This window comes from Centropristis striata, chromosome 5 (assembly GCF_030273125.1).
Source record: "Centropristis striata isolate RG_2023a ecotype Rhode Island chromosome 5, C.striata_1.0, whole genome shotgun sequence".
In the NCBI taxonomy this organism is placed as follows: domain Eukaryota; kingdom Metazoa; phylum Chordata; class Actinopteri; order Perciformes; family Serranidae; genus Centropristis; species Centropristis striata.
This window is the reverse complement of record NC_081521.1, coordinates 25,794,282-25,806,769: the sequence shown is the minus strand read 5'-3', so window position 1 is coordinate 25,806,769 and position 12,488 is coordinate 25,794,282. Positions and strand designations below refer to the sequence as shown.

General features: G+C 41.3%; 1 protein-coding gene across 1 annotated transcript in view; it reads right to left on the bottom strand.

The window, feature by feature from the left end:
- Positions 1-1,650: 1,650 nt before the first annotated feature.
- gnas (GNAS complex locus) overlaps positions 1,651-12,488 on the bottom strand; it is a 32,260-nt gene continuing 21,422 nt past the window's right edge. The window contains exons 6-12 of the mRNA XM_059332328.1: positions 10,163-10,217; positions 9,045-9,118; positions 8,781-8,839; positions 8,560-8,680; positions 7,642-7,772; positions 2,991-3,058; positions 1,651-2,095 (exon numbers count right to left, since the gene is read on the bottom strand). Of these exons, the coding sequence (XP_059188311.1) occupies positions 1,949-2,095; positions 2,991-3,058; positions 7,642-7,772; positions 8,560-8,680; positions 8,781-8,839; positions 9,045-9,118; positions 10,163-10,217 (655 nt within the window). The 3' untranslated portion in view covers positions 1,651-1,948. The remainder of the gene's footprint in view (positions 2,096-2,990; positions 3,059-7,641; positions 7,773-8,559; positions 8,681-8,780; positions 8,840-9,044; positions 9,119-10,162; positions 10,218-12,488) is intronic.

The following is a 12,488-nucleotide window of genomic DNA, read 5'->3' as shown; positions in this document are numbered from 1 at the left end:
GGATTCAAAAATAGACATTTAAATCATAAAGAGAGAATGGGAGGATAGGGGAGAGAAATAATACTACAAAAGCTACGAATGATTGTCCTCCATCCCCGAGGAGAGAGAGAGAGGACAGAGGAGAGAGAGTGAGAGATGGGGGGGGGGGGGGGGGGGGGGGAGTTGTGAGGGAGAGAAAAGGAAGTTGTGAGGGAGGCTGGGAGTTAGGAGGGGATTGGCCAAGCTATACAGCGCAGTATGACACCCACTTTAGCTCATTACACACGTACAGTCGTGATCAAGGCACAGGGATCTTCTAAAAGTTATTTTTTTCAATAAAGTTGTACAAAATAATACATTTTACAGTCTGTACAAGAATAATAGTTCAGCAGTAATGTAGAGACAGACATACAGAGAGGAAAGAGGTTGGGAGGGGGGGGAGAGATGGAGGAATGGCAGAGAGAGGTGCAAGCAGGCTGTCTGACCACACAAGTAAAAAAAGGAAAAAAAAAAATAGTGTCCCATTTGTTGTTGTCATCTTTTTTTATATTCCAGGATTATTATATTTTATTTTCTCTTAAAAAAAGAAAAGAAAAAAAAAGAGCACTGCCAGGAAAGTAGAAGTGCAGATGGGAAGGTGATGGTGGCGTGAAGGAGAAAATGAGACAGAGAGGGGCAGAAATGTCAAGGTGGAGAGTGATGGAGAATAAAATCGGCAAAGGTTAAAGAACAGGGGTTGGGGGGAAAAAAGAGAGTGACAGATACAGAGTAAAGATAAAGAAAGAGAGCGCACAGGGCACAATGGCACAAAAGTCTACACAGTAAAACAGGGTCAATCATGATAAGATGAGAGTTCTCTTTAACTTATATGGTACTGTACTGTAGAAGGATGCTTTTTGCCCTCCGGTAGTTAAGTTCCATAAAAGTTGGCATTTTTTTTGTTTCTTTTTGTTTTAAACTCGATGTATTCTCCTTGTGTTTTGCTCCACTACCAGCAAGGCAAAGTCAGGTGGCAAAACAGTTCTATGGAGAAGTCGAGGGACTGTTGTCTCTGTCAAACATGTCTGGACTCCATCAGAGAAATTCACATAGGAGTCAGCTCCTGTTTCAGTGAACCCCGGCCTCCTGCGGCCTCGACTGATCACAACACACCCGGTTTAGTCTGTGGTAACGCTGCTCCTCGGGGCTCGGCTGCGCAGTGACTCTGTTTATTCTCAAAACACTGTGCCGGGAAAAACAAAAATAAGCCGACAGCTCGACCGACCTGGCGATCGTGGGCCGATCAGTACGTTCCCGGATGTCCCGGTTGTGCAGTCCGATAAAAAGCAGTTGTGATACGTTTCTGTGTGCAAGCAGATCCTGTGGTCATGGATGTGTGTAAGTGATAGGAAGGATTGGTGTACATGGTTTGCGTCAAGTCCTGAGCAAAGTGCTTTTTTGTTTTTTTTTGTTTAGATACAGTGTTCAGCTGATCTGTTGTGACATGTTTATTCTCCATTTTCAGTAATTCAACAGTTATCTCTTTTCCACATGAAGCAGTAGCTCGCTCAGTTTTCATCCCAGCCTCAACAAGAGGGAAATCTCACAATCTCAACGTGGATCTCCTCCAGGCTGGGCCTCTCTGGGTTTCTAGAAGGGTGAGGGTAATGTGTATGGGGCGATACATGATGTGGAGCTGGGAGTATGGCTGAGAGTCAAAGTCCGTTTATGTGTTAGCCCCTTAAACCCTTCCACCAAATAGCTTTGTCTACTGCAGGTGGGGAGTTTGCATCAGGGGGAAGTTCTGGGTTCAGGGTGTGTTTACTGTAAGTAAGTGTGTGTGTGTGTGTGTGTGTGTGTGTGTGTGTGGGTGCAATTTGGCCCCCGTTCCTTCACAAGAGCTCACACACTTCTGTGGAAGAGCGGAGTTCAGCGACTCAGCGTTTTTCATAGTCCGATGTGTATTTGGCCAAACACGTTTCTTCTCCCATCACAACAGCTCGTACTGCCGCAGGTGCATCCGCTGGATGATGTCTCGACAGTCGTTGAAGACGCGGCGGATGTTTTCTGTGTCGACGGCGCAGGTGAAGTGGGGGTAGCAGTAGTGCCTCCCGTCCCCGCTCGCTGTGCTGATCCTCTGTAGACGAAGAACGGAAAAAAGTGAGGAAGTAGCTCACTGATGGTTTACTGATGAGAGCCAATGTAAACCAAACACATTTAGCAACACAAACATATTCATGGTCATTCCATATTAAGCCAGCAAAATTATTTTATTCCTTTTAATAAATAGAACGATTTATTTGTAAACAAATCCCATGAGACTGACGCAACTTTTCCAACCACATTTGTGGCACTCAGACCCAAGCTAATTGGTTCTTACTGCAGATGCATTTTTAAAAAACTAGTCAAAAATACAGTAATGGAAAAAATTATTATTAGACCATCTTTGTTTTCTTCAGTTTATTGTTCACTTTAATGCCCGTTACAACTAAAGGTATATTTGTTTGGACAAATATAACGAAAACAAAAAAAATACCTCATAAGAGTCTATTTTAAGAGCTGATATCTAGCCATTATCCACAGTTTTCCTGATAACAACAAAAATCATTATCAAGAAAACCATGAGCTATTTATGAGCTTTTTTTTTTGTTTTCGTTGTATTTGTCCAAACAAATTTACCTTAAGTTGTACCAGGCATTTAAACGAACAAGACATTGAAGAAAACAAGGGTGGTCAAATATTTTTTTCCATGACTGTATATGGTTTCATTTAAGAAAAACATAATAAAAAGCTAATTTATTGAGGGACTACTTTTAGCTGTGGCTCCATATACATTTGGTCTTCCAGTGAGTATTTGAAGCAGCAGTTCTAAATGTGAATGTTGTACATTAAATGGGGTCACTATATTGTTGGTTTTTGGTTTTATATGGGATTTGTTAACTATAACAACAATCGGGGCCATTACGAGACTAACCCTTACCCAGTTTGCATTTTACAGAACACAAGAGCGAACCTGCAGCTATTACACTTACCAGGAATTCATCTCTTATGAAGTACTTTGCCCTTGTAACACGTGGATCTTCTCCAGGCTCTGGTGTGGCTGGAAGAGAAAAAGGCTAATGAAACTACATTTCTTTTGACATGCAGTCTTTAAAGTGGGAACTATTCAAATATAAATGGATCCTACAACAACCAGGACGACAACTGCAGGTGTACAGTAATTATGGAACAAGTTGAGTAAATAAGTTATTTTGTATGTCATTGTGTTCAACTGTGATTGAACAGAATGACCTCAGTGTGAATCAAGGATGACCTCTTGTGGTCCGTGACGCTAAATGCAGCATCCCTCACAGATCTATTTTTTTTGGATGAATAGCAAGTTAGGAGTTTGTGCCGGCTTTCCAATAGGTTTTTTAATGTGGAGACAAGAAAACAAGGATACACTAAAAGCTGAACTATCACTGTATGACTTAGTGTATCAGGGATATTTCTGCATGCTCAGGAAACTTTTATAGTGACAAGCAAAGGGATTTAAAAAAAAAACTGGGACAGATTTGGCACAGGTGGTGGAAAACTGGGACATCTTGGTATTTTTCAGTGACCAGTTTCCAGCTGGGACTGTCTGAGGCAGTTTGGGGAGTTTGGTCACCCTACTTTACAAACAATTATTATGATGAGTTTCTGCACTGAAGAAGCAGTTTTCAAAGGAGATATTTATGTTGCTGCATTTGTACAGCTACCAATACAACTGCATTCACAGTGTTAGAGATTAATACAATTAAACAATTATCTACAATATTACCATTAATAAATGCTGCTTAAAATGTATTTAACAGAGCATAAAACACAGATTGAATATAACAGAGCACACACGCATAGTTAACACTTTTTGCATATTCTTGAGGGAAAGCAGATGTAAGACAGAGGCTCATTCATGGAGAGACATTCAGAGACACATTTGTAGAGATATTTTCAAGGTTATGGGCTCGGAGGGAGTAAAGCACTGAGCACTAAGTACAGTTAGAGAGGGCCAGATGAGGTGAAATGTGGATAGAATGTCTTCCTTCAACAGATGCCGACCGGAAGCTGTAACACCAAGAGGCTAAGGACTAGGACTAGGGTGTCATCAAGGGCAGGCTGAGTCTAAACCAAGGTGCTGCCCCAACAGTTTTGACCAATTAGATAGTTGCACATTCACATTATAAAACTCTGTGTAAAAGTAAGATAGGCATCCCTTCTCTGACGGTGGTTTCTGATCTGATTAAGGTCCGGAATGCGCTTCATGGAGGAGCAGCAAAAGTTTGGTAGCTCTCTGTTTTTGCATAAATTTGCTAAGTTTTTATGTATTTTTTATAATATTTTTGATGGATATTTCTGTGGAGAGAAGAGTTTATTCAAGAGAGGAGCTTCTTTCACTGAAACGGAGCAAGTCTGGAGGACACCATCACCCTATTCCAGCTGAGTTGAAGAGGTGTTTTTGTGGTTGCTGTGCTGGTGCAAAAGTTAAGGCTCGGAAATGGAGATATAAGCCTTTTCTGCCGTCAGTCATCATGGGGAATGTCAACTCTCTGCCCAACAAGACTGATGAACTGGAGATACTGGTGAAGACTCAGAAAGTATACCGTGAGTGTAGTCTCTTGTATTTTACTGAAACATGGTTGAATCAAAACATCTCAGACTCCAATGTGGATTTACCTGGCTTCACTCTCATAAGATCAGACAGAGATGCTAAAGCTAGTGGCAAGAAGAAAGGTGGGGGCTTGGCTTTATTTGTGAACCAGAGATGGTGCAGTCCTGCACATGTTACTGTCAAGGAGAAGATGTGCTGTCCAGACATTGAATTATTGGCAGTTAGTATGAGAGTGTACATTCCACCCAAGGCAACTGCTGAAGTTCCATGTGAAGTTCTACATGACCTCGTTGCTAGGATACAGACTAAACACCCAGAAGCGTTCTTGATCATATCAGGGGACTTCAATCATGTTTCCCTCACCTCTCACCTGACTGGATTTACACAGTTTGTTAATTGTCCCACCAGAGAAAATAAAACCCTTGATCTGCTGTATACTAATGTCAAACAAGCTTACAGAGCTACTGCCATGCCCCCAATAGGAAGATCGGCCCACAACTTAGTTCTTCTGGAGACTTGTTGCAAATCCTGTGTGTGGAGGCAGCCTCCAACTAAACTCACAGTTAGGAAATGGACACCAGAGGCAACTGAGGCTCTAAAGGACTGCTTTGAATGTACAGACTGGAATGTGTTGCTGGAAACAGAGGAGAACAGTATGGACAATGACAGACAGGTTGACTGCTTTACTGATTACATCAACTTCTGTAGAGACACGGTCATACCCACTAGGACTGTACGCCGTTTCCACAATAACAAACCTTGGATTACTAGTGATTGAAAGGCAATCCTCAATGAGAAGAAGGCAGCTTTTAGAGATGGTGACAAAGCACAGCTCAAACTAGTACAATATAAGTTGAAGAAGAGAATAAAGATGGCAAAGGTGGAATACAAGAAGAAACTGTAGAGAAATCTATAGAACAGCAACATCCGTGAAATGTGCAGAGGAATCAACACCATCTCTGGCTACAACAACAAGAAAAGACAGCCAGTGGCGGGTGATGTAGAAAGAGCTGATGAACTCAACCAGTTCTTCAACAGATTCAATACAGCGGCCTCACCCAATGCCAATGCCAATGCCAATGCCAATCCTCCTCCTCCTCCTCCTCCTCCTCCTCCTCCTCCTCCTCCTCCTCCTCCTCCTCCTCCTCCTCCTCCTCCTCCTCCTCCTCCTCCTCCTCCTCCTCCTCCTCCTCCTCCTCCTCCTCCTCCTCCTCCTCCTCCTCCTCCTCCTCCTCCTCCTCCTCCTCCTCCTCCTCCTCCTCCTGTATACATCTCCAGAGCAGCATCCACCCCCCCTCTTACACCTGAACCTCCACCCTTGTTTAGAGATGGGAGTCAATCAAAATCAAAATCACTTTATTCATCCCCGAGGGGAAATTCAGTTCAGGTTGGAACTGGGAAGACTTTGATCTGGGAAGGCTGCTGGCCCAGATGGTGTGTGTCCAAGGCTGCTCAAGGACTGTGCTGTCCAACTGTGTCAACCTCTCCACAAGATCTTCAACCTCAGTCTACAGTTGGGGTGGGTGCCAGCACTGTGGAAGATTTCCTGTGTTGTGCCGGTACCAAAAATAAAATGTCCAGCTGAACTTAATGACTACAGACCAATAGCCCTCACTTCTCACATCATGAAGACCTTGGAGCAGCTGATTCTACGCCTACTGAGAGCTGAAGTCAAAGACAAACTGGACCCCCTGTAGTTTGCATACAAACAACACACTGGAGTGAACGATGCTGTCCTCTACATGCTTCACCGTGCCCTTGCTCATCTGGAGGAAACTGGTGCTTATGTGAGAATCATGTTCTTTGATTTTTCAAGTGCATTCAACACCATCCAACCCAACATACTTAAAAACAAGCTCACAGAGATGGGAGTGGATCTTTCCCTCATCTCCTGGATCACAGATTACCTGACAGGGAGACCACAGTATGTCAGGTTGGGGAACTGTGTTTCTGGGACATTAATGAGCAGCACAGGGGCTCCACAAGGGACTGTTCTGGCTCCATTCCTGTTCACACTGTACACAGTGGACTTCAAATACAACTCTGAGTCCTGCCACATCCAGAAGTTCTCCGACGACACTGCTATTGTGGTGTGTATCAGGAATGGACAGGAATCTGAATATAGGGATCTGATAAAAGCCTTCAGTGACTGGAGTCACAAGAACAATCTCCTACTGAACACCTCAAAGACTAAGGAAATGATCATAGATTTCCACAGGCTCAAGTCCCCTCTTCAGCCAGTGAATACCTGTGGGGTGGACATCGAGGTGATACCAAGTTCCTGTAAGTCGCTTTGGATAAAATCGTCTGCTAAATGACTAAATGTAAATGTAAATGTAAGTTATAAGTATCTAGGTGTTTACCTGGATAAGAAGTTGGACTGGTCCCTTAACACTGACGCTCTCTACAAAAAGGGGCAGAGCCGCCTCTTTTTCTTAAGGAAGCTCAGATTTTTTGACATCTGTAGTAAAATGCTGCAGATGTTTTATCAGTCTGTGGTGGTAGTGTGTTGTTTAATGGTGCAGTCTGCTGGGGAGGCAGCATCGGACACAGATATGCAAGGCGGTTGGACAGACTGGTCTAAAGAGCTGGTTCTGTGGTTGGAGCCAGGTTGGACACACTGGAGGAGGTGGTGGAGAGATGACCTGTCAAGATGTTCGAGGCAATCCTGGAATACCCTGATCATCCGCTAAACGAAACCTTTATGGACCAAAAAAAACAGCAGTGGACGGCTCCTCTCTCTCCGTTACAGGACGGAGAGATACAAAAGATCCTTCGCTCCTACAGCCATCAGGCTGTCTCATTCTTCAAGAGATTCTAACAGACTAACTGAATTTCCCCTTGGGGATGAATAAAGTAATTTTGATTTGATTTGATTTGAAGTACATGCTAACTCTTTCGTTATTGTCTTAATAAATAGTTAAAATGATATAACTCTCCTCTCTTCTGTTCTGCAAAAAAACAAACTAACAACTGCTTCCTGTGTAAGTTAATGGCAGTATATGAGGTCAACAGTGTCTGGAAGTGGATGTAACTGTGGTACAACTGCTCACCATCGTCAGGTGTGGTGTAGCGAGCAAATTCAGGAAAGTATTCCTCGATTTTGGACTTCCCTGCCAGCACCTTCTCTGCTAGCAGGTCCTGTTTATTTAGGAACAAGATGACAGAAATGGTCCGAAGCCACCTGAATAGGAAAAAAAACACAGAGTCACAAGAAGAAATCTCTGCTTGGAGATGATCAAATAATTACAAACAGGCTAAAGTGTGTCCGCATCGATTCACAACTGCACAAAACCTTTTTTTTCCTGAATGGTTTATCAACACAGAGGGGAACATGTCAGATTATTAAAGACATTTCAATTAATTTTAACAAATTATTTTTTGGTTTTCGTTGGACAGGATGCAGATGAATAAACTGATATCTTAAAAGTAACTTAAGCTGCCAAAGAAATGTACCACAGACATATAAAGTTCAATGTCATGGTATAAAGTACAAGTAGCACAAATTTGTACTTTAATACAGTACTTGAGTAAATTTACTTAGTTACCTTCCCACACTGGGAACACATTTTGACTGTCTGGATTCAGTACTCAGTAGATGTTGGAAATTTTCCACCATTCTCCAACTTTCATTTGCTTACACAGGACTGGAACTTGTAAATGAAATGCGTGATCTACCCGTAATTAGTGTTTTGCTGTGCTTGTTGCTTGGGAACCCCAAGACTTTGTTATACAATCCTTTAAGAGAAAAGCAGGCCGGTCTCTCAGCCTTGACACTGGGCTTAATCTATTACTATTATTTGTCTGCAGTTACAAAACAAAATTGATGATTGATTGAAGAATCAAAATTGATTCTTTGTCATTGTGGAGCCAGGAATCTGTGCAAATACACTTTTCGAAAGGCACTTTTCCTTCCTTACAGAGTGACAGAAAACAAAATGCAGACAGATCTGGGATTTGTGTATCTCCACCTGTTGTTCCAGATGTTCTTGAAGAGGTTGAGGGCCTCCTGTAAACGGTTGGTCTGATTGTCCTCTCTGATCACCATGTTGTAACTGCTACTGGCCACCACGAAGATGATGGCTGTTACATCTGAGGACAAGTGAGGGACGGAGAATATTCAGACACAATGAGACAATAAGACACGAGCTGACCGAAGCGCGAGGAAGCAAAAAAAATAAACACAAGTTACCGTTAAAGCACTGAATCCATTTCCGGCGTTCGTCTCTTTGACCGCCGACATCAAACATACTGTGTAAATGGACAGGAGACGATGGTGTTAACAGGTGAAATACTGCCATCATGTGAAGAAACTGCACAGCTTTGATCCCCATTTGTTTATATCCATAGTCATTGTACATGTTTAATACTGATGCTCTGAATCAGTTTATTAAGAAATTGTAGTACATGATATAATAATACACGTGTTGAGAAATGTCTTTATGGTTATACTCACTGGAAATTAACTTTGTCCACTTGAAATCTTGTCTCAAAGATTCCTGAAGTCAGAACTCTGCACCGCAGCAAATCCTGGAATAAAAACATAAACAAAAAAATGTAAAACAAAACGATCCAAGCCTGACCCTGAAATCATAAAGCCGTCCCACAGGATTTTGAAAGATTACACTGCAGATCTGGAGCAAGCTTTACACTCTTAAAATTGCTTCTGTGTCCTGGACTTATTTTCTAGATCAGTGTGAAGAACTTGGAGAAACTGGGACACAAGATGTTTTTATTTTCTGTCCCCATTTCTAGGCGTGCATAGGGCAACATGGGTAAAAAAAAAAAAAAAAAAAAAAAAGTCTGGTCAAGCTTTGATGGTTTGGATAATTATGTCAAACTTCATTCATTTTATTGTTACAGTTAAAGTTAACAAAAATCCAGCACGATGCAAATACAGTCATGAAAATAATTATTAGAACACCCTTGTTTTCTGCAATTTCTTGTTCATTTTAATGCCTGATATTTAGCCATTTTCCACGGTTTTCTTGACAATAACCAAAATCATTATCAAGAAAACCATGGAAAATGGCTAGATATCAGCTCTTACATTAAACTGTTATGAGCTATTTTTTGTTGTTATCCTTGGATTTGTCCAAACAAATGTACCTTTAGTTGTACCAGGCATTAAAATGAACAAGAAATTGAAGAAAACAAGGGTGTTCTAATAATTATTTTCATGACTGTATTTGCATCGTGCTGGATTTTTGTTAACTTTAACTGTAAAATGAACAAGACATTGAAGAAATGGTGTAATAATTTTTCCATCACTGTATATGCAATTGTTGCACCTGTTCCACTTCCACCACTAAAAATAGGTGTGCAAAGAAAACATTTCAACACTAAACAAATGCACAAGTGAGTTAAAGCTCTAACTCTCAAGCATGGGTGTATACTACTAGTTTGATTAAGAGTTATTAAGGATGCAAAACAGTAATAGACTGCTTATGAATGATTAATATAGACAACGCCTTCAAAACCACTTTCTCTGGAAACACCTCTGGGGAAAAGAAGATATATAAACTGGTGATGGAGTGTAGGTAATAATTGAGTAAACGTCGTGGTTTCACCCACCTGATCTGTTGGAGTGTAGTCGCTCTGTTTCACAATGTCGATCTTATCTAGAAAGCTGAAGAGAGAGAGAGAAAGAAACAAGGACAAGTAAGGTCACTGTTATGAGGATAATATTACTTGTCAGATTGTAGTTTCATTGTTAAAAGAAAAAAACAGTTTCCAAACATGACTGCAGTGAGCTTCACCTCTTGACCGGTCTGACCCGTTCAAACATTTAAAAAGTGTCATGCGTGTTTAAATAAAAAGGTTCACTGTAATTAAAACTTCCATTGAAACTAATTCATTGGTTACAAAGGGATCCTTGCTGCCCATTCAGTAATCAAAGAAACACTGAAGCACCTGTCCAGAATGTGAAAACGCATCACCATGTGCGAGTGAACAAAGTGATTGGAATGACAATAAAAGGAGAAGACGAAGGTGTTCAAAGCCCCCAGATTTGTGCAACTTTTTGTTAATTTGTCAAGTATCAAAACAAAAAGTTAATTTGTCAAGTATTGAGGAATGGTATTATACGTGTAGCACACCAGACATCCACAAATTCATATTGGAGAGAATTTAATTGGAAAAATCTTTTTTGGTTTCTTTATCATACAGAATATAAAAAGTAAACAACCCTCAAGACAGCAAACATGATGGAGGAAATGTGGGCATATGGATGCAAACCATTCACATATCTTCTGGAGCTACCCAAAAATAGAGCCATTCTGGGAAAGAGTGAATGCAGTGTTGAATGAGGTATTAGGGTATGTAGTTCCCAAAAAATGTTTAGTTTTATACCTAGAGAATATAACTGATGTGCTGTTAAAGGAAGATAATTACTTAGCCAAAGTGTTGCTCACAGCTAGCAGAAAAGCTATCACAAGAGATTGGTTTGAGGTGGACCCACCCAGACACAGTCAGTGTTAAGATATAGTAAAGGAATTATTTATAATGGGAAAAATTACCTATTCTCTAAAATTGAAGGAAGAAGAGTTTAACAGAAAATGGGGAAATGGATTATGTTCCAACATGAAGACATCAGTGATGTATAATCTACAAGTAAAGAAAACAGTGCAATGAAATGCAATACTGGATGTATACTGTAAATAACCCGGAGTTGTTATTAGTTGTGTTTCATTTATATATGCAAAAATCAATAAAAAGTGGAAAAAAAATATTTTGTCAAGTATCACTTATTTCAGGTCTCAGGTCTGTGTGCAAGAAGAACCCGGGCTCTCCTACACAAACAAAGCAAACTGTGCAAAGTTAGTGACCATTGCATGCTGAGCTAATAATCGTGCTAATTGTGGGCAGTGCAGGATATGACACACATGGAAATTTGTTTGCTGGTTTATTCCCTGTTTAAGTTGTTGTGGTTGTTGGTTTTGCAATAGCAAAATGTAAACTACAGGAGAAAGACTGTGGCATTGTTGTTGTTGGCAAGGAAGGAGATTGAGAGTTTTCATGGCCAATACCAGACAATACTGCATGGTTAGATACAGCATCTTGGCTCACAAAGAAAACTACAGCCAATGAGAGCCGATGTGACTTCGCTGGTCAAAGTTCACCAAAGTTGAACTTCAGCTTGCCATCAGAAGTGAATGTTTTATTTGCTCCTACACTAACATAAAATGGAAATGAACAAGATGTGAATATTCGCCAATGCATGTGTGACTGTGCCCTAAGAGGGAATCAGTGCATTCCTGAAAAACAATGAGACTAAAGGGATAAGAGAGAGAGAGAGGTGGACAGTGCATGTGAAAATGAGAGATGAGGGTGCACGTGAGAGTGAACATGAAAGGGGAGGAAGACGACGAAGGAGCGAGAGGAGGACAGAGAATGAAAGCGTAGTGGCGTTTGTCTGACATTACAGAGCAGATTTCAAAAATAGCTCCCCAGCGCCCTGGCCTCCAGCACGGTTACCATGGAGACCCAACCACAGGCGCTATTAATAGTCTATCAGCTCCCAATCTAGTGCGGCTGGACTGGCTCCAGAAAAAAGACAGACAGACAGATGGAGACGGAGAAAAGGAAGACAGAAGAGAAAAAGAAAGTAGGAGCAGGATGAGCTTGTGTTTTTATTCTGGATGTGAGCGCAAGAGGAGGGAGGGAACAAACGACTGGACTGAACCATCGCAACCACCTGAGGGAGAAATAGGGGGGAGAGTTTCTTCTTGTGTAAAGTTTGAAAAACACCAAACCAATCTTAAGTGCTAAAATAAATGCACGTAATACTCACTAAGAGTGAGTTAATAGTGAAACATAGTTCAGGCTGCAGGCTGATAGTTAAGGCTGAGCAGCTACTGTTTCCTCCTCACGCATCACCCCTTCTCCTCCTTTAAACATC